This window comes from Bubalus kerabau, chromosome 16 (assembly GCF_029407905.1).
Source record: "Bubalus kerabau isolate K-KA32 ecotype Philippines breed swamp buffalo chromosome 16, PCC_UOA_SB_1v2, whole genome shotgun sequence".
Taxonomy (NCBI): Eukaryota; Metazoa; Chordata; class Mammalia; order Artiodactyla; family Bovidae; genus Bubalus; species Bubalus kerabau.
The window spans coordinates 55,925,001-55,947,703 of NC_073639.1; the positions used below are offsets into that span (position 1 = coordinate 55,925,001).

Consider the following 22,703-nt stretch of genomic DNA (forward strand, 5'->3'; position numbering starts at 1 on the left):
ATTCGCAACTCACATCACACATAAAAAGCTAATCTCACTATTAATATAAAAAGCCCCTGGAAAGGGTAAGGGAAGCAAAAAAAAAAAAAGCAACAGCAACAAAAACAATTCAACAACAGGCAAAGCACATAAAGCGTTCACAGAAAACGAACTACACAGACTCTTACACACATTTTTCACCTATTAAAAAAAAGGCAACTTCTCTCATCATAAGGGAGATGCACATTAGAACTAGACAAGTATCATTGTTCATCTATAAATAATCAAAAATCCAAGTGCTTAGTAGTGCCCTCTGTTGGTGAGGCCATGAAAAAGCAGGCACTCGCATGTACTGCCAGAGGGAGTACAAATCGGTTCCACAACTGTGGAGCGCATTAAGCAACAGCATGGGGTCGCACACAGTCGGACAGGACTGAAGTGACTTAGCAGAAGCAGCAGCATAGACATAAACCCAGAGGAGGGAATGGCAACCCACTCCAGTATTCTTGTCTGGGATAATCCCATGGACACAGGAGCCTTGAGGGCTACAGTTCATGGGGTTGCAAAGAGTCGGATATGACTGAGCGACTGAGCATGCACTCACAGACAAAAACACACACAACTTTGCACCCAGGAATTCCACCTCTGAAAATGTATCCTTCCAGTGGACTTGGGCATAGTGAAGTAAGCATTATTCTTTGCCGCATTGTTTGGAAAGGCAAAATAAACTGGAAATAAGGTAAAAATGCATAAATTGGGGCTGATTAAATAAACGATAGTACAGCCATCCACGGAGAAGGCAATGGCACCCAACTCCAGTACTCTTGCCTGGAAAATCCCATGGATGGAGGAGCCTGGTGGGCTGCAGTCCATGGGGTCGCGAAGAGTCGGACACAACTGAGCGACTTTACTTTCACTTCTCACTTTCATGCATTGGAGAAGGAAATGGCAACCCACTCCAGTGTTCTTGCCTGGAGAATCCCAGGGACGGGGGACCCTGGTGGGCTGCCGTCTATGGGGTCACACAGAGTCAGACACAACTGAAGCAACTTAGCAGCAGCAACAGCCATCCAAGGGTATGTGATGGGTTACTGTTAAGTAATGAGGAGGTTCCCATACATCAACACGCAAAATATCTTCAAAGTGTCTTTTTAATGGAAAAAGCCAAGATGCAGAAAATGATGTGTATTACCAATTATATTTTAAAAGGAAAGAAAAGAGAATATGTGGGTATCCCTTGTTCTACAACCCTTAGAGCCCAACATCAGGGACTGAAGAGACACTGGCACATCTGGTTGCCTTGAGCACGGGCAAAAACTCTCTGGATGGGACTTCCCTAGTGGTCCTGTTGGCTAGGGTTCCAAGCTTCCACTGCAAGGGGCATAGGTCCAATCCCTGGTCAGGGAACTAAGATCCTGCATGTTGTGGGATGTGGCCAAGAAAAAAAAAAACAAACACGTCTCTGGATGGATATATGGGAAATGTATATGAGATATACATAATCATACCATGGTTCTCTGTCCTGTAGGGGGAGGGGAACTAGGCTGATGAGGAGCAGGTCAGAGGGGGCTTTTCATGGCATGTCATTTTGATGTTGGAACCAGGACCTAGCTGATGTATACGTGGCACTGACCCCATGCTCAACCCAGTTCTGAGAGAGCTTTACATAATAGCTCCTTGGACCCTCATACCTACCCTGAACTTCAGGGCTTTCCTGATAGCTCAGTTGGTAAAGAATCCGCCTGCAATGCAGAAGACCCCAGTTCGATTCCTAGGTCAGGCAGATCCCCTGGAGAAGGGGTAGGCTACACACTTCAGTATTCTTGGGCTTCCCTTGTGGCTCATCTGATAAAGAATCTGCCCACAATGCGGGAGACCTGGGTTCGACCCCTGGTTTGGGAAGATCTTCTGGAGAAGGGAAAGGCTGCTGCTGCTGCTGCTAAGTTGCTTCAGTCGTGTCCGACTCTGTGCAACGGTAGCCCACCAGGGTCCCCCGTCCCTGGGATTCTCCAGGCAAGAACACTGGAGTGGGTTGCCATTTCCTTCTCCAATGCATGAAAGTGAGAAGTGAAAGTAAAGTTGCTCACTCGTGTCCAACTCTTTGCGACCCCATGGACTGCAGCCCACCAGGCTCCTCCATCCATGGGATTTTCCAGGCAAGAGTACTGGAGTGGGGTGCCAGTGCCTTCTCCGAGGGAAAGGCTACCCACTCCAGAATTCTGGCCTGGAAGTCGCAGAGTTGGACACAACTGAGTGGCTTTCACTTTCAACCACCCTGAGGCTGTGGGGACAGTGATTATCATCTGCATTTTACAAATAAGGAAACTCCAGCACAGAGAGGCTAGGTGACTTGCCAAAGGTCACACAGCTGGGAAGAAGCAAAGCCATGCGTGAACATATCACCTGTTACAATAACTACATTATTCCTTTTAGGCCATAGGCTGCTTTTACTATCTCAGGGGTGATACAGGCACCCCGTCTAACCACATGGGACACATATCAAGCTCTCCATGTGGTCCCATGGAAACCCCTTCTCACCAGCCCCTTGGATTGTTGAGAGGATTCACAACCTTCTCCTCCTCCCAGATAAATCCCCCTCAAAGATCCTTCCCAACTCTGTTCTCAGAATGTTTTTATGCTGCTGACCTGAGTTGTTGTTGTTGTTGATGTTTAGTCGCTAAGTTGTATCCAACTCTTTGTGACCCCATGGACTACAGTCCCCCAGGCTCCTCTGTCCATGGGATTTCCCAGGCAAGAATACTGGAGTGGGTTGCCATTTTCTTCTCCAGGGGATCTCCCTAACTCAGGCATCAAACCTGTCTCCTGCATTGGGAGGCAGATTCTTTACCATCTGAGCCACCAAGCAGAGCAGAGCCCCAAATCCATATAACCAGTGGTTGGATGTTCCCCTTGAAAATGCACATATTCTTAGTCTCTCTCACAACTCAGTCTAAACTTCCAACACATGCTATTGCAGTTTTAAAGCAGCCATCCTGTAGTTTCCTAGGTGGCTCAGTGGTTAAAGAATCCATCTGCTGATACAGGTGTTGTGGGTCCAATCCCTGGTCCAGGAAGATCCCACATGTCACTGAGGAACTAAGCCCATGCACCACAACTATTGAGCCTGTGCTCTAGAGACCAGGAGCTTCAACTGCTGAGCCCATGTGTCGCAACTACTGAAGCCTGCTTGCCCTACAGTCCATGCTCTGCAACAAGAGAAGCCATGACAATAAGAAGCCTGCACACCACAGCTAGAGAGTGGCCCCCACTTGCCGCAAATAGAGAAAGCCCATGTGCAGCAACAACGACCCAGCATAGCCAAAACTAAATAAACAGAATTATAAAACATCCATCCATATACCTTTGTTGCGATCACACTGCAAACCTCTGAAATCAGGATCTCTTGCTAACAGCAGGAGCATCTCCAGATGACCCCACCCCTCTGCCCAGGAGTCACTTGGGCTTCCTGCTCTGGAACGAGCTGAATGTTCTGTTTGAATCCACGTGTTTCACATGGACTGTAGCCTGCCAGGCTCCTCTCTCTGTCCATGGGATTTTCCAGGCAAGAGCCAACAACCAGAGCACAGCCTTGGACAAGGGCCGCCACGTGGCCCTTAGGAAAAGAGGAGCTCAGAGAAGCAGCACCATCCCACCAGGCACACGAAACACAGGTCAGCTTCCAGCCTGGAAACAGGAGTCTCGCTCACCGATCGTGCAGCCAGAAGGACAACGCCTCTTCTGAAAATGAGGACATGATGTGAGCAAGGAGAGGAGAGAGCCGAGGCTCCTAACACAGGGATACATGAGCGGGACCATGCAGCACAAAGACAGGGAATGGGGTGGAGCAGGCAGGACGCTGTTTCTTCCTGGCTTCACTGGCGCTGCCAAACTTACCACTGAGATCCACTAACGGTACCCTAAGGACAGTGCCCCATGGTGGTAAGGAAGAAAACGCCATACCAGGCCCCTCTTCTGGACAGCAAATGAGCCCTCTGGCTGCAGGGGTTGGAGTCATTTGACACACGGCTTTGCAGAATGGCTGGGGGCCACAATAAAGACTCACTCTCCTGGGAATTCCCTGGCAGTCCAGTGGTTAAGGTTTGGCGCTCTCACTGCCTGGGCCTAGGTTCAATCCCTGGTCGGGAAGCTAAGATCCTACAATCCACACAAGTGCAGCCAAAAAAAAAACCACCCTCCCCACCTTAAAAGTCCATCATGTGTCTAGAAATAGATGAGGGCATCTCCCATCTGCTCTCAGCCTTTGGCACACCTGACCCGCATCCAGGGCCTTGCCTCTTTCAGGACAGACACCCAATCATGTTCTCCTAAAGAGGACTGATTTACAAGGCTCCACCTCTCCCACCAGCCCCTTCTGGAACCCAATCTACTTCTATGAGTGGCCAGGGTTCAAGGCCAGTGGGCTGGGCTACCTACTGACTGGGGCAAGTCAGCTCACCTCTCTGGGCTTGAGGACCCTCATCTGGAAATGAAGAGGATGACAGTCCCCACCATGGAAAGTAGGCGGCACAGAAATGCCAAACCATGGTTATGTCATAGTTGCTGTCAGGGGTGACGCTGGTGGCCAAGCACACTTGGGGATGGCCAGCCGTTACCTGATCTCAGTCACATCTGACTTGTCCAGCTTCTGCAGCTCCAGCTTGGCAGCCTCCAGGATGGGCATGACCTCAGCCAGGGCGGTCTCAGCCTCTGTCTTCTCCACCGCGATAATCTTGTTCTGCTCCTCTATCTCCATGGCTTTTTCCTCTGCCAGCTTCTTCTTTTCCTCCGCTGTTGGGGGAGAGGGAGGGGAATTAAGCCATCGAAGGCGGGGAGGATGGACCACCGCTCCTGAGCCAAGGCGACACAGCCCTCAAAGGTGGGCACTGGGACCTACCCAGTGGTGCAGTGGGTAGGAATCGGCCTGCTAATGCAGGGGACACAGGTTCGGTCCCTGGTCCAGAACTAAGATCCCTGTGCCTCCACAGAGCAACTAAACCTGTGCACCCAACTTCTGAAGCCCTCGTGCCTAGAGCTTGTGCTCCACAAGAGAAGCCACCACAATGAGAAGCTGCACACCGTGACTAAGAGTAGCTCACACCTGCTGCAGCTAGAGAAAGCTCACCTGCAGCAACAAAGATCTAGTGCAACCAAAAATAAATTCAAAAAATAATTTTTAAAAAAATGGGCACTGGGAGGAGGGGGGTCAAATGAGCTTTGGCCAATATGGCAGCCTTGGGTGTTCCCAGTGGGACCGTGTCCTCATGGTCCCTGGGGTCCCTAACACCAGGACAGTTGCTGAAACCTTGACCCTCCCTGACTAGCCCACCTATACCTCCCGCCCACTCCATCCCATGAGACAACCCCAACCCTGCTTGGCTGCTGTTAGCTGAGGACACCAGGGCTGCCCTCAAAGTTTTTCTGGCTTACTGAGATCTCTCTGCCTCTTCATCAGCTTTTCCTACGTTCATTCAGTCAGTCAGTTCAGCCGCTCAGTTGTGTCTGACTCTTTGCGACCCCATGGACAGATGGACAGCACGCCAGGCCTCCCTGTCCATCACCAACTCCCGTAGTTTACCCAAACTCATGTCCATTGAGTCGGTGATGCCATTCAACCATCTCATCCTCTGTCGTCCCCTTCTCCTCCCACCTTCAATCTTTCCCAGCATCAGGGTCTTTTCCAGTGAGTCAACTCTTCACATCAGGTGGCCAAAGTATCCAAGTTTCAGCTTCAACATCAGTCCTTCCAATGAACACTCAGGACTGATCTCCTTTAGGATGGACTGGTTGGATCTCCTTGCAGTCCAAGGGACCCTCAAGAGTCTTCTCTAACACCACAGTTCAAAAGCATCAATTCTTCGGTGCTCAGCTTTCTTTATAGTCCAACTCTCACATCCATACATGACCACTGGAAAAACCATAGCCTTGACTAGATGGACTTTTGTTGGCAAAGTAATGTCTCTGCTTTTTAATATGCTATCTAGATTGGTCATAACTTCCCTTCCAAAGTAAGCATCTTTTAATTTCATGGCTGCAGTCATCATCTGCAGTGATTTTGGAGCCCAAAGAAATAAAGTCTGACACTGTTTCCACTGTTTCCCCATCTATTTGCCATGAAGTGATGGGACCAGATGCCATGATCTCAATTTTCTGAATGTTGAGTTTTAAGCCAATTTTTTCACTCTTCTCTTTCACTTTCATCAAGAGGCTCTTTAGTTCCTCTTCACTTTCTGCCATAACAGTGGTGTCATCTGCATATCTGAAGTTACTGTTTTTTCTCCTGGCAATCTTGATTCCAGCTTGTGTTTCATCCAGCCCAGCATTTCACATGATGTACTCTGCATATAAATTAAATAAGCAGGGTGACAATATACAGCCTTGACATACTCCTTTTCCAATTTGGAACCAGTCTGTTGTTCCATGTCCAGTTCTAACTGTTGCTTCCTGACCTGCATACAGGTTTCTCAAGAGGCAGGTCAGGTGGTCTGGTATTCCCATCTCTTTCAGAATTTTCCATAGTTTATTGTGATCCACACAGTCAAAGGCTCTGGCATAGTCAATAAAGCAGAAATAGATTGTTTTTCTGGAACTCTCTTGCTTTTTCAATGATCCAGCAGATGTTGGCAATTTGATCTCTGGTTCCTCTGCCTTTTCTAAATCCAGCTTGAACATCAGGAAGTTCACAGTTCACGTACTGCTGAAGCCTGGCTTGGAGAATTTTTAGCATTACTTTACTAGTGTGTGAGATGAATGCAATTGTGCAGTAGTTTGAGCATTCTTTGGCATTGCCTTTCTTTGGGATTGGAACGAAAACTGACCTTTTCCAGTCCTCTGACCACTGCTGAGTTTTCCAAATTTGCTGGCATATTGAGTGCAGCACTTTCACAGCATCATCTTCTAGGATTTGGAATAGCTCAACTGGAATTCCATCTCCTCCACTAGCTTTGTTTGTAGTGATGCTTCCTAAGGCCCACTTGACTTCCCATTTTAGGATGTCTGGCTCTAGGTGAGTGATCACACCATCATGATTATCTGGTTCATGAAGATCTTTTTTGTACAGTTCTTCTGTGTATTCTTGCCACCTCTTCTTAATATATCTTCTGCTTCTGTTAGGTGCAATGGCACCCCACTCCAATACTCTTGCCTGGAAAATCCCATGGACGGAGGAGTCTGGTGGGCTGCAGTCCATGGGGTTCGCTAAGAATTGGACACGACTGAGCACTTCACTTTCACTTTCACTTTCTGTGTATTCTTGCCACCTCTTCTTAATATCTTCTGCTTCTGTTAGGTCCACACCATTTCTGTCCTTTACTGAGCCCATCTTTCCATGAAATGTTTCCCTTGGTATCTCTAATTTTCTTGAAGAAATCTCTAGTGTTTCGCATTCTATTGTTTTCCTCTATATGTTCATTCAGCCCAGCCCAAAAGTCAGCCTCCCCACAGGTCACTCTCAGTTTCATCACTCTGTTTATTTGGTTTATTTTATCTTAGTTTATTTGTGACACTAACCACAATCTGAAATTTCATCTGATTCTTGGCTCATGAATGGGCTCCACTCACTAGAATGTAACCTTCTTTCCAGGGGCTGTGACCCCACATTTAGAACAAAGCTTGGCATGGAGTAGGTGTACCAGCTTGAATAGTGCCCCCACCAAAATCCATGCCACTCAGAACAACAGAATGTCACCTTATTTGGAAAGAGAGTCTTTGTAGATATAATTAGTTAACACAAGGTCATACTGGGTTAGGGTAGATCCTAAATCTAACAACTGTGTCCATATAAGAAGGCCATGTGAAGACACGGAGACGCAGTGGGGGAACACCATGTGATGGTGGAGGCAGAAGCTGGAGGAATGCGTCCACAAGCCAAAGAACACTCAGGACTTCTGGCCACTGTTACAAGCTGGAAGAGGCCAGGAAGGGTCCTCCCCGGAGCCTTTGGAGGGAGCAGGGTCCTGCCAAGACCTTCATTTCAGACTTCTATCCTCCAAAGCAGTGAGAATAAATAAATGTCTCTGTTTTAAAGCACCCAGTTTGAGACTTTCATGGTGGTCCAGTGGTTCAGAGTCTGCCTTCCAATGCAGGGGATGTGCGTTTGATCCCTGGTCAGGGAACTAAGATCCTACACATTGCAGGGCAGCTAGGCCCACGAACCACAACTGGAGAAAGCCTGTGTGCCATAGTGAAGACCCAGTGCAGCCAAAAAATAAGAATAAAAAAAATAAATCTTCAAAAAAAAATAGTAATGGGTAGGTCAAAACATGCCAGTTCCTACAAGTAGCTTCCCAGGGCTGTTATGCAATGGAGCCCTGTCCTGTTTGGGGGTTTTTTGGTGGGAAGGGGGCAGTCCAGATCCCCAGAACTGGCCCCACACTTGCCTATGGCTGTATTTGTGGCAATCTCCTCCAGTAGGGCCTCGCAGGCAGCCGACTTCTCCGCCAGCACGATCTTCTGCTCGGCCAGCTTCTGGTTCAGCTCATCCAGCTGGATGGTGGCCTCCTTCAGCTTGTCCAGGCCTCCCTCCAGACGCTTGCACTGAGCTGAGGAAAGGGAACACAGGTATTCACCCTTGAGGGGGCTCTGTTCTCAACCCACCCAACTACACGCAATGCAGTAAGATTCACCCAACTTGGGCTCACAGGAAAAAAAAAATAAAATAAAATCATCTTCATGAGATGTCAAGCATCTCTCAGCACCTCCATTGCCATTTTGGGGGTGGCATCTCTGAATGGCAACCCACTCCAGTATTCTTGCCTGGAGAATGCCATGGACAGAGGAGCCTGGTGGACCACAGTCCTTGGGGTTGCAAAACAGTCAGACGTGACTAAGCGACTAACACAAATGAATATACTTCTGAAAACAGTGCTTCATTTGACCAACAGCCAGAACCAGAGAATTTTTTTAAAAGTTTTCCAACAGAAATGCTTGCTCTCATTAAATAGTATCTCTAATGGAATGCAAATTTAGAGCTTAGAGTGCATGGCCCAACACAGAAAAATAAAAATAAATGCATGCCAGGGCTCTGCCCACCCACACATATCATTTTGAGGTACAAAATCCAAAATGTGCTTTTCGGCTTTGCCTCAGTCCCAGGTATGCTCGATCTTGCTAAGAAAACATCTGCTTAAGGAAAACATCAGCACTGGGATCCTTACTTGTAAGGAATAACAATCTCTATGAATCGTCCATCCGCCCTCCCAAGTCTTACCTATATTATACTGAGTTTTCTCATCCAGTAATTTTGAATACGTGTTAATAAAATCCAGGTAGTTCTTCGGAGTCACATAGTTGCAGCGCCTCAGTTTCTGTAGGAATTGTTTGCTGAATTCACCCACGGATTCATGGACCAAAACAACATGTTCTACCAGATCTTCTATATTTTCTGCCGGGATCATCTGATTAGTCCCTGAAGAGGAAGGAATGGAAAAGGGTGGTTCATAAAGAAAAGAGACAAGCTCGATCTTGAGTGAGTTCCTCAGAGTTAAACACGGACTTCCCATGTGACCCAACAATTCCACTCCTAAGCACATCCCCAAAAGAGGTGAAAGACAAACACAGGCAGATTTTTGTATGGCAATGTTCATAGCAGCACTATTCACAGCAGCCAGAAGTGTCTACCAACAGATGGGCGGATACACAAAATACGGCCTGTCCATAAACAGAGTATTACTCAGCCTTAAAGAAGGAAATTCTGATACGTGCAGCAACATGGATAAACCTGGAAAACACGCAAAGTAAAAGAAGTCAGCCATAAAAGGGCACACGAGACACCTAGAACTGGCAAATTAGTGGCAGAAAGTAAATTAGAGGCTCCCAGGGGTGGAGGGTGGGGCTGGGGTGGGAGAACAGGGACTGAGTGTTTAATGGGGACAGAGTTTCTGTTTTAAAGATGAAAAAGGTTCTGGAGACAGACAGTGATGACAATTGCACAACATTGTGAGTATTAAAAGGATAACAGAGCACACTTGGAATGGTTTAAAATAGTTAAAATGGCGAATTTTGCATATTTTTTACCACAATAAAATACAGTATAAAAATGCTTTAACAAAAAAGAAAAGAGCACTTATCACTTGTCAGTAGCTTTTCTGGTTTTTCAAACCAGTCAATCCTAAAGGAGATCGGTTCCGAATATTCATTGGAAGGACTGATGCTAAAGCTGAAACTCCAATACTTTGGCCACCTGATGCAAAAAACTAACTCATTGGAAAAGACCCTGATGCTGGGAAAGATTGAAGGCAGGAGGAGAAGGGAACAACAGAGGATGAGATGGTTGGATGGCATCACCGACTCAATGGACATGAGTTTGGGTAAACTCCGGGAGTTGATGATGGATAGGGAGGTTTGGCATGCTGCAGTCCATGAAGTCGCAAAAAGTTGGACATGACTGAGCAACTGAACTGAAATGACTGATACTCTGGCAATTTCTCTAAGAACGTAGAAAGCCAATTTTCTTTCCCTGCGTAGGAAGGTCTGTCTTGCTAAAGGCTAACACAGTGTTGGGAGAGGGGCTTGAGATTCCAGGAAAGAAATTTACCCAGTGCCCCTGCTATATTCCCTGTACCCAACACATATTTGGCATGAGGTAGATCTTCCTATGGGGCCTCCCAGGTGGTGCCAGTGGTAAAGAACCCACCTGCCAATGCAAGAGACATACGAGATGCAGGTTCGATCCCCAGGTTGGAAAGATTCCATGGAGGAGGGCATGGCACCTCACTCCAGTATTCTTTCCAGGAGAATCCCATGGACAGGGGAGCCTAGGGCATCACAAAGAGTCAGACATGACTGAGCATCTGAGCTCAGGCCTTCCTATATGTCTGCTGAAAAATTAATAATCACTTCCACTGCCAAAACCACATCACTTGAATTATCTCACAGATTGCAAAATACTTTCACGTCAAAAATGAAGGAAGGAAGTACGACCAAAAGTAGGCATTCATCCAGATTCCTCATATTTGATCTTGAATTATACCAGGGGTCAACAAACCACAGTCCATGGGCCAATTTTACAGCATGCATGAAAAGTTTTGCCTCACAAATATCTATACTTATTGGGCACAGTCATCCCAATTCCAGGAATATATCCTAAGAGAAAAATTCTAAGTAAACTCCATGCACCATTATTTATGATGCTTAACCACTGAATACTGAAAGCAGCTAAGTACTAACGCACAGACATGGCTAAAAAGCCTATGAAAGCTAAAGTGAAAAGACGGTGAAAGCGTCACTCACTCAGTTGTGTCCAACTCTTTATGAGACCCCATGGACTGTAGCCCACCAGGCTCCTCTGTTCCTGGCAAGAATACTGGAGTAGGTTGCCATACCCTCCTTCAGGGGATCTTCCTGACCCAGGGTCAAACCTGGGTCTCCTGCATTGCAGGCAGATTCTTAACTGTCTGAGCCACAAGGGAAGTCCCATGAAAGCTAAGGCACATCTATATCAGAGCTGGCAACTGCAGCCCCCAGGACAAATCTGACCCACTGCCCATTTTTGTAAATAAAGTTTTACTGGCACACAGCCATGCCCATTGACTTACATATTGTCTATGGCCGCTTTTGTGATGCAATGGCGAAACTGAGCAGTTGCAACAGAGACCATATGACCCACAATGCCGAAAATATTTATCATCTAGTCATTCTCCAGGTATTCTTGCCTGGGGAATCCCAGGGACAGAGGAGCCTGGTGGGCTGCCATCTATGGGGTCGCACAGAGTCGGACACAACCGAGCGACTTCGCAGCAGCAGCATTTACAGAAAAAGTTTGCTGATCTTTGAGTTATATCATTAGAAAAGAGTCATATTCTTGTAGCCCCCTTCTCCAAAAAACTGCAATCTGTCTGTAAAGTGGGACTAGTTATTTATTTATTGGATATGTATTTATAAGGCTAAAGCTATTCACAAGGTCATCCAGTGTCATAAAGCTGCTCAACTTAGGTCCATATAAAAGTTTTTCCCTAAGGATGAATTGACTGGCTTAAGGGCTTCCCTAGTGGTTCAGATGGTAAAGAATCTGCCTGCAATGCAGGAAACGTGGGTTTGATCCCTGGGTCGGGAAGATCCCCTGGAGAAGGGAATGGCAACCCACTCCAGTATTCTTGCCTGGAGATGTGGACAGAGGAGCCTGGCAGGCTGCAATGCACAGGGTCACAAAGAGTCAGACACAGCTGAGTGACTAACACTTTCTTATTCTGAAGATTACAATGAATAACCAAGGCCTTAGGGAGTTGAATCTGTAGAGCAAATTCCACACTGATGGGTAATCAGTTTACCAAAAGATTTTTTAGACATCCTTGGGGTCAGCATACATTTTCTCTAAACAACCATGAGAACCAACTGTATAGCTCAGGGAACTCTACTCAGTGCTCTGTGGTGACCTAAATGGGAAGGAAATCCAAAAAAGAGAAGATATATGTATATGTATAGCTGATTCACTTTGCTCTACAGTAGAAACTAATACACACTGTAAAGCAACTATACTCCAATAAAAAAAAAATTTTTTTTAAGAACCAAATAGTAATTTTTTAGGCTGTGTGAGCCATACAGCCTCTGTGCCAATTACTCAACTTTGTGGTTGTAGCATAAAAGCAGCCATAGACATTATGTTTATTACATGTTTCAATAAAACTTCATTTACTAAGACAAGCAAGGGGCTGAATTAGGCCTGCAGACCATGCTTTGCTGACCCCTACTTTCTATGATACCTAATCAATTCTTATTCCGCATTATCTTTGTAAATCCCCTGAAGTCTCTTTGGACTAAAACACAATATGAACCAAAACACACTAACGAACATCATTTGTGACCGTGGAATCTACTGGACCAAAATTCAAAGTCTGGAAAAGGATAACAAATTGTTATACTGTTAATATATAGTATCTTTACCTGGAGAATCCCACAGAGGAGCCTGCTGGGCTATATTCTCTGGGGTCAGAAAGAGTTGGATATGACTTAGCGACTGAGCACATACGCATACTGTTAATGTGGTCCTGGTATTAGCTGCCACTTACCTAAAAATGACTTAGCGACTGCATGCAGAGCTTGAGGAGGCCAGGGCATGAACCAGTCAATACCAGTGTTATTTACCAGACCTTGCAAGGAAAGAGAGAGAAAAGAGATGATCCCTCTGCTACTCTGAGACCCACGGGAACATGGATACAGTCTTTGGGACCCAACAAATTGGTGAATGAGATGGACATGTTCAAAAACAACGATCAAAAACAGGGTTTCTCAGCCTCGGCACTATTGACATTTGACTGGATAATCCTCAGTGATGGGGCTGTCTGTGCATTGTGGGCTGTTTGGCAACACCTGGTCTCTATCAGCTAGATACCAATTATACATAGCCCACCCCACCCAAATTGTGACAACCAAAAATGTCTCCAGGCATTGACAAGTGTCCCCTGGGGAGCAAAACTGCCCCCCACCCACATTCTAGGGATAGGTTCTGCTACTTCCATGAGGATGCCAGAATTTTCCAAATAGAAAGGAGCAGAGAGCTATATTGTGTACATTATGGGCCTCGAGGCTGGGACTATGAGCTTTTCCTCATGTTAGAAAGACATCAGCCAGGACTTCCCTGAAGGTTCAGTGGTTAAGAATCCACCTGCCAATGCAGGGGACGAGGGTTCAATCCCTGGTGGGGGAACTAAGATCCCATATGCCTTGGGGCAACCAAGCCCTCATGCACCACAACTAAAGAAATCCATTCACTGCCACAAAGACACAGCACAGTCAAAATAAATCAATAATAAAAACTTTTGGAAAATTTAAAGTAAAAAAAGAAGGGCACCAGCCATCCATCTGCAACACAAGAGCTGGTTGGCGATTGTTGAGTGGTGGCTCCAGGCTCATCCTACATGGCAGGACTCAACTTTCAACCTAATGACCATGTCATGGGTCACTTGGCTGGTGGAACCGTGGAACCTCAAGATGCATGTCACTCCCTCACCCAAAGCATGTTCCCTACTGAAGGGGAAGAAAGGATTTGCAGGCTCTGCTCCAGGGCACCTGGGAAATTTCTGCAGCGGGTCCTCAGGGTGTCCCCCACTGGCGACATGCCCAGGACGATGTGCAGGTTGTTGGCACTCTTGTTCACGAAGTACTGCCACACGGACTCCTTGGCCGGGCCTGTCCCTTGCTTCAAAGCCTCTGGCCCAATCTGACTGAGGATAGACTCCTTTTCCTCGTCTGGGAAAAGTGCGGGTACGATGCCTAGAAAACAAAGGCCAGCATTTTGTTCAGTTTCAGGTTATTTCTGGAGACACTGAAATGGCAGGAGCACAGTCCATGGGGTTGCAAAGAGCCAGACATGACTGAGCAGCTGAACACACGCTGTGTCACCAAAGAGCAGTCGCTGCTGAGTCTGAAGGGCAGGGCTTGGGTCCCGGCTCTGAGACCCAAGGCTCACTCACTGTGTGTGAAAATCCCTTTGGACCTCAGGCTCCTCATCCATAAAATGGAAATAACAAATGCCTGCTACTTACCTAGGTGGGTTAATGTGAGCATCAGAGCTGGAGTTCTCAACATCAGAGCAGGAGTTCTCAAGGGGACAATTTTGCCCTCCCCAAGAGATATCCCCAAGAGACAAAAGATGATGCTGTGAAAGGGCTACACTCAATATGCCATCAAATTTGGAAAACTCAGCAGGGGCCACAGGACTGGAAAAGGTCAGTTTTCATTCCAATCCCAAAGAAAGGCAATGCCAAAGAATGCTCAAACTATTGCACAATTACACTCATCTCACACACTAGTAAAGTAATGCTCAAAATTCTCCAAGCCAGGCTTCAACAATATGTGAACCGTGAACTTCCAGCTGTTCAAGCTGGATTTAGAAAAGGCAAAGGAACCAGGGATCAAATTGCCAACATCCACTGGATCATCAAAAAAGCAAGAGTTTCAGAAAAACATTTGCTTTTGTTTTATTTACTATGCCAAAGCCTTTGACTGTGTGGATCACAATAAACTGGAAAATTCTTCAAGAGATGGGAATACCAGGCCACCTGACCTGCCTCCTGAGAAATCTGTATGCAGGTCAAGAAGCAACAGTTAGAACTGGACATGGAACAACAGACTGGTTCCAAATAGGAAAAGGAGTACATCAAGGCTGCATATTGTCACCCTGCTTATTTAACTTATATGCAGAGTACATCATGCAAAACGCTGGGCTGGATGAAACATAAGCTGGAATCAAGATTGCCAGGAGAAATATCAATAACCTCAGATATGCAGATGACACCACTGTTATGGCAGAAAGTGAAGAAGAACTAAAGAGCCTCTTGATGAAAGTGAAAGAGGAGAGTAAAAAGTTGGCTTAAAACTCAACATTCAGAAAACTAAGATCGTGGCATCCGGTCCCATCACTTCATGGCAAATAGATGGGGAAACAATGGCAACAGTGACAGACTTTATTTTTTGGGCTCCAAAAGCACTGCAGATAGTGACTGCAGCCATGAAATTAAAAGACGCTTACTCCTTGGAAGAAAAGCTATGACCAACCTATATTAAAAGCAGCATATTAAAAAGCAGAGACATTACTTTGCCAACAAGGTCCATCTACTCAAAGCTATGGTTTTTCCAGTAGTCATGTATGGATGTGAGAGTTGGACTATAAAGAAAGCTGAGTGCCTAAGAATTGATGCTTTTGAACTGTGCTGTTGGAGAAGACTCTTGACAGTCACTTAGACTGCAAGGAAATCCAACCAGTCAATCCCAAAGGAAATCAGTCCTGAATATTCATTAGGACTGGTACTGAAGCTGAAACTCCAATATTTTGGCCACCTGAAGCGAAGAGCTGACTCATTGGAAAAAACCCTGATGCTGGGAAAGATTGAAGGAGGAAGGAGAAGGGGAGACAGAGGATGAGATGGTTGGAGGGCATCACTGACTTAATGGACATGAGTTTGGGTAAGCTCTGGGAGTTGGTGACGGACAGGGAAGACTGGTGTGCTGCAGTCCACAGAGTTGCAAAGAGCCATTGAATGACTGAGCTACTGAACTTAACTCAAGAGATATCTGGCAATGTCTGGAGACATTTTGGTTGTCCAATGTGTGTGTGTGTGTGTGTGTGTGTGTGTGTGTGTGTTGGGGATGGTACTAGTGTCATCTAGTGAATGGAGGCCAGGGATGCTAACATCCCATAATACCCAGAACAGCCTCCACAACAAAGAATAGAATTATCCCCGCTCCTAATGTCATTCGTGTCAAGGATGAGATGCAAAGTCTTCATGATGCCGCAAAGCAAAAGGGCTTCAGACCTATTTGACCTGCATCATATGGGGTACAGACCCCTGGAGACCCGACTCAGTCTCCAAGGAAAATATACCCTGAGCCCTGCAATGGGGTTTACAGATAGAGAATAGGTCTGACATTCACATCCCAATTACAAGTTTGTGACCCACGCATGGAAAGTCTGCTGCCAACCCAAGGACATGTGTGCTAAATGCCACATAAATAGCCGGGATGGTAAGACGCCCCAGGTATTCAGGAGACAGGAGACTGCCAGAGGAGGGAGACCAGCAAGGCACTAGAGCTAAAACCTGGGGAAAGGTTTCCTTGGTGCCGGACCGGAAAGTGGAGTTCTGCTCTTTGTGTCCCTGGCCCCTGTCCACTCCCCTCTTTCTAGTCAGAGGTCCCTCTTTTCCTTTGGTGAATCACTTTGAATTCATTCTGAGTCTGGATGTGGTTTGAGGGTGGCTCTGACGCTACCCCAGGCATGATCAATCAGCATCCTGCATCACCCACCATAGACACTGGACCCTCAGCCTGGGATGCACCTGCTGGCTCCTACCCACCTGTGAGAGCTCGAATAATACCTCCTGTGTAGGTAGGAAGTGCGCTTAAAAGGTAACGCTTACCAGACAGCCTCCGCTGAAAGCTGAGCCGCAGAGACCAGCAAACCCCATGTGAGACCAGCGTCCCGGTACCTGAGGTGAGCATGTTGTTGACGAGCTCCAGGAAACCCTCCTCGGCCACGTGGGCATCCGTGAACAGGAAGATCATCATCTTGTTCTCAATGCCAAGTTTCAGGTAAAGGTTCTTCAGGTCATCCCGGAAGTTGTTCTCAGAGTAGCCCCGGCTCAGGAGGATCTCAAACACCTGCGGACACGGAGCACAGCATCCCCTTGAGACCACTGGCCCAAGGGAGGGTCTCCAAGTAAGCGCAGAGCGAGAGGGCGGCTCCCAGCTGAGCCACCATCCAAGAGGAACCAGGACCACAGAACCGGATGACTGGGGACATTTTCACAAAATACGGTTGAGTGAGAAAGACAGGACACAGAAAACTGACATTCGTTTTTGTCGAACAAACCACAGTGGATGTTCTGTGCGGGTGCGCACGTGGGCGAGGTGAATGTGTGCAGGGAACAAGGCTCCTGCAGATGGATTGTGAATAAGGCAGAAAAAAGAGGGGTGGGGGCAGTGAAAAGGACAGCCTCCGTCATTAAAAACGAGTAATTGGATGGGACTTCCCTGGCAGTCCAGTGGTTAGGACACCGTGCTTCCACTGCAGGGAGCACGGGTTCGATCCCTGGTCAGGGAACTAAGATCCCGCAAGCCATGTGATGTGGCAGAAAAGAGTCATTTGAATTATAGAGAAGGAGATAAGGCAGAGATGGGCCAGGCAACAGAGGAAATGGGTGTGGGTACAGACTCCCCATGGACAGAGGAGCCTGGCGGGCTACAGTCCATGGAGTCGCAAGAGTCGGACACGACCTAGCAACTAAGCACCACCAGAGTCACCGTGAGCTCATTTAAAATGAGACAAATTGTGAGAAGATGTGTAAAGAAAAAAGACTGACGAAGAAGCAATTTTTAAAATATTAAATTCAAAAATCCTCTGACACACAAAATAGATATAAATGGAAATAGGACACACACATAAGCCAAGTCTTTTCTGTTCAAGCATTTCCTCCGGCTCAGATGTGTAGAAGTTTAACTGTGAGCAGTCGTTTTAAAACAGCTCAGATTTATGGTAGCAGAGAAATCCTTCATTTCCTTTCTCCTCTCCACCTCTATTCACACACACACAAAAAGCCTCTTTCACACTCAGTCAGTCATGCACATTCATAGCCACACATGTTCACATGGTGACTCCCACACTCAACACACTTTTATGTTGGGCACACACGTAGTTTGTCACACACTTTCACAGTCATAGTCACTCACACACATTCTCACACACACAGTTACACAAACTTGCATGTCCAAACTTGCACACTGTCTCACACACAGTCACACACACAAACTCAGGGCAATTTGGATGCCCTTCAGCCAAATGTAATCTGGCCCAGCACAGCCATAAATAAATAGACAAGACTCTCAATTCCTTTAAAGAGTAATAAAATAAATAAATAAAGAGTAATCAACCACATACAATGAATAATAGAATGCCACCGCACCCACCACCCATATTTAACATTTGCTAAAAACCCAAAACTCATATATTTTCTTCAAATCTATTTTTAACAAAGCTATGGATAAAATTAGAAGTCCTTTGCTTCTCCCCTGGTCCTCCATCCCCAGGCCCCCCAATTTTTTGGCCCTCCTTCGAGGCAAGTAGGATCTCAGTTTTCTACCAGGGATCAAATCCGTGCCCCTGCAGTAAAGGAGCCAAGTCCTAACCACTGGACCACCAGGGAAGTCCCTTGGCCCTTTTTACTCCCACTTCAAGGAGGCACACTCCACCACGAATTCACCTTTCTAATGTGAACTCTAGTGTCATGGGTCAAAAATCTTTTAAAAACATATACCCTTGAATCCTCTAACTTCCCAATTTCAAAAAAAAAATGATCATAAAAACAGAGCAAAACAATAGGCAAAAAACAGAGGCATCAAGGATAACGCAAGACCCGAGTTACAAACAGAATCAGATACCAAAGAACTAAGGAGGGTGTGTGGGGAGGGTGAGCAGTGGAGTTGACGCTTCTTCAAAACTGAATCTCACTGCAGGATGCACGTCTCCACGGTGATGGACCAGGCTGGCAAGTTACCTGTGGGCACTGCAGGACTATCTGTAAGAGTCTCAGGATGGTGTAGAGACACGGGGCCCCACTCACACAGTGCTGGGGGGATGTCAAATGGTGCAGCCCCTTGGGCAAACAACCTGGCAGTTTCTCAGATGGATCAACAGAGAATTACCCTACGACCCAGCAACTCCACTCCTAGCATCCGCCCAAGACAAATGAAAATATATGTCCCTGCAGAATCCTGTACATGAATGTTTATGCCAGCATAATTCATAGTAGTCAAAAGGTGGAAGTAATCCAAATGACTGTCAATGAATGAATGGATAACTGAAACGTGGTCTACCATACAATGGAACGTGATTCAGCCACATAAGGAATGAAACACTGACACGGGGACGACGTTTGGAAACATTATGCCAAGTGCAAGAAGGCGTCACAAAAGACCACAGACTTTGAGATCCTATTGTATGAAAAGCCCAAAATAGGAAAGTCAAGAGAGAAAGAAAGATTAATGATGTCTCAAGGCTGAGGGGCTGGAAGAATAGGAAGATACGGAGTTTAGGATTTCTTCTTTGGATGAAGAAAATGTTCTGAAATTGAATGTGATGGTTTCACAACCTTCTGAACATAAAAAATTATTGAATTGTATACCTTAAGTGGATGAATTGTACGATCTAGAAATTGTATCTCAATAAAAATATTTTTTGTTGTTTCTGTTTAATTGTTTTTTGAAGATTCTAAGAATGGCCCAGAACTTTGGATGGTGGTTGTATTGAAACAACAGCCAGCACATCAATGACCATGAACACTGGGTCCATGGAGGTTTTGGCTAAGATCCCCTCTGCATGAGCACACATCACACATTATGCATCACAGGACTTGCTCATGTTTGACTCTCGAACTTGATTTGACATATTCTACATTCCAAAAACAATACAATACTTAGATGCTTCAAATATTCAGTTAAAATAATATCGATTCCCCCCCCCAGAAAAAACCATTTGATACTCTGTAAAAGCATCATGTTATGATCTGTAATACATTGTTTGAATTTTTGCAGGAACTACTAACTGCAGAAATTAGCATAGCAAAGCCATTTTCTAGTGGGGAGTTTGGCTTACCTCGTAGCCAGCTGTGAAGGCAGCCAGCCTGGCCAGAGACTGCTTCCCGGAGCCCCCGACCCCGACCAGCAGGGCATGGCCTCGGTCCATTCGGATGATGCGGTGCGCGCGGGTCAGGTGCTCCAGAGCATCGTCGAAGAGAACCAAGTTCATTTTGGTGTTGCTTTCATTATACTCTTCAAGGATTTCCTGAATTTTAGACCAAAAATAAAATTTTTTTAAGGACTACTGACTTTTAAGAGACAGACTCTCCTGTGCGGGAGAGATGAAAAATGGAGGAGAGACTGTTTTGAATGTCAATAGTGGTTGAAATGAGTAAATCATTTGGGTTCACAAGACTAACTTTCACAAACAAGATTTCAATCTGCAGGACATCCCAGGCATCCAGTGGGTAAGACGCTGAGCTTTCAATGCAGGGGTCATGAGTTCGATCCCTGGTCAGGGAACTAAGAACCCTCATGCTGCACAGCATGGCCAAAATAAATAAACTGATTAAATGAAATAAATTTTAAAAAGATTTCGATCTGCTGGTCTATGATTGGCAAGCAGTAAGCCAAAGATGACCACAACTCTAGCCTTATGAATTAAGATGAAAATGAACATTAGGGAGTCAGATGAGGGGTTCCCAAAGTTGGGTGTGCACCAGAACCCTGGCACCCTCCATGGGTTTGATGAAGGGAAACGCATGAGGATGGGTCCCAGGGGTCTGAATGAATAAATTCATCAGGTCATTCACATGCACCACAGGACGTGGACACCACTAAGTCAGACACAAGCCCACATTCCCAAGTTACAGACAGGCACAGCGTTCTCCCCAGCTCCACCTCCTGGGCACCCAAGTAACGTAATCCTGGGAGAGGTGAGCCCCGTCCGCACCTGGAACAAAGCCTTGGCTGCCTCATAATCCTGAATATCTTCATAAATGCGTGCTTCCTCTTCATGCAGAGCTGTCCGGAAGTCTCCAAACAGGATGGGGTCCCTCATCACCGCCTCCACATCATCATTAAAATGTGCCGTGACCAAGATTCTTATGTGTTCCTGGACCTTACAACACAAGATCACTTCAGGACCCAAACTCACACCATACATGTGCTAAGACTTGTCAGAAAAAGAGCATAGGCTAGGATTATCTGAAGTCATGTGCATTTGATCTTTTTCCCCTTTGCTGCTAAGTACTTAACAATCCACCCTCCTTTATCTATTGACTTCCACTGTTAGTCTCTATTTTTCTGTAAAACCCCATATAAAAAAATACACTAAAAAAAAATTGGGTTTTTGTTTTGTACTTTTTCATTTCACCCAGAGACAAATTTTGTTGTTGGAGTTTTGCTTTTTGTTTGTTTTGAGTTCTGGGTGTTTTTTGTTTGTTTGTCTTTTGCATTTGCTGGTACATTTTCAATGTACTGACCAGCTCCTTGTCTGTTTCATTGATCAACCGGTCATGGAAGACTCGCAGACACTCGTTCCTCCAGACTCTCACCATCTGGGTCACCGTCTGGAATCTACAGGATGCAAGGGGCAAAATTAGCCACAAAGTTATCTAGAGAAGAGCAGGCTGGATGCTACTATTTTCAGATGACTATACAGGGTGCAGAAAAGGACATATCTATAGTGTCCCCCCCTCAACCCGGTTCCATATTAATTGAAACTTAATGAAATGAAGTGAAGTGAAAGTCGCTCAGTGTCCGACTCTTTGCAACCCCACGGACTATAAAGTCCATGGAATTCTTCAGGCTAGAATACTGGAATGGGTAGGCTTTCCCTTCTCCAGGGGATCTTCCCAACACAGGGACCAAACCCAGGTCTCCCGCATTGCAGGCAGATTCTTTACCAGCTGAGCCACAAGAGAAGCCCAAGAATACTGGAGTGGGTAGCCTATCCCTTCTCCAGGGGATCTTCCCAACCCAGGAATTGAACTGGGGTTTCCTGCATTGCAGGTGGATTCTTTACCAACTGAGCTATCAGGGAAGCCTGAAACTTAATGGACACTAACAATTTAAATGTAAAGACTATAATGTTGTCATTTATAGCTCCTCTTGCTGCAGAGAAAAAAAAAAAGAACATTATCTACAAGTGATGTAAATGACATGAGAACTTAATGGGACTCCTCCTCACTGGAATTTATGAATTTAACACCAGCTGCGGAGCCACTGGCAGCTCCTTTTTCTAAGAACCAGCTCCACCTGACCCCAATTCTGGGTCTTTCTCTGGTTTCTGGCAAAGAGGCCTCACTCCACCTATAAATACCCAGACCGGCCCTCTCCTGAACTGCCGTTCTGAACCTTTCAAGAGCACTGAGAGTCACTGTGGGCACGTGGAAAATTCCTGATTCATTTTTCAATATTTTGTGGATTCATAATGTAAATCCATAAAATTGGGACATCCCTGAAAATCTACATAGATGAAATACACATTAATGTAAATACACAAATTCATCTAGTTTTCACGAGTAAATTTCTACACCAAGACTTAAATCCCTCTGTCCTCTGTGGTTAACTTCTCCCAAAGACACATAAAATATAACCAGTTGGCAACTGGAAACAATTCAGTTGTATGAATGAAAGACTCCACTGGGCAAACTCCACCTTTAGAACTGAGAACAAAGGTTGGCATAACATCCCCACCTCTGGGTTGAACACACCTGTCC

At 46.0% G+C, this 22,703-nt stretch overlaps 1 protein-coding gene across 2 annotated transcripts in view; it reads right to left on the bottom strand.

Annotated features, from left to right (window-relative positions):
- DNAH10 (dynein axonemal heavy chain 10) overlaps positions 1–22,703 on the bottom strand; it is a 161,177-nt gene that overhangs the window by 35,615 nt on the left and 102,859 nt on the right. For both annotated transcript variants that reach the window (XM_055550810.1, XM_055550808.1), the window contains 9 exons: positions 21,465–21,558; positions 20,933–21,100; positions 20,057–20,245; positions 16,896–17,067; positions 13,981–14,184; positions 12,981–13,061; positions 9,185–9,382; positions 8,355–8,516; positions 4,593–4,767 (listed from right to left, as the gene is read on the bottom strand). In XM_055550810.1, coding sequence (XP_055406785.1) covers positions 4,593–4,767; positions 8,355–8,516; positions 9,185–9,382; positions 12,981–13,061; positions 13,981–14,184; positions 16,896–17,067; positions 20,057–20,245; positions 20,933–21,100; positions 21,465–21,558 — 1,443 coding nt within the window. The remainder of the gene's footprint in view (positions 1–4,592; positions 4,768–8,354; positions 8,517–9,184; positions 9,383–12,980; positions 13,062–13,980; positions 14,185–16,895; positions 17,068–20,056; positions 20,246–20,932; positions 21,101–21,464; positions 21,559–22,703) is intronic.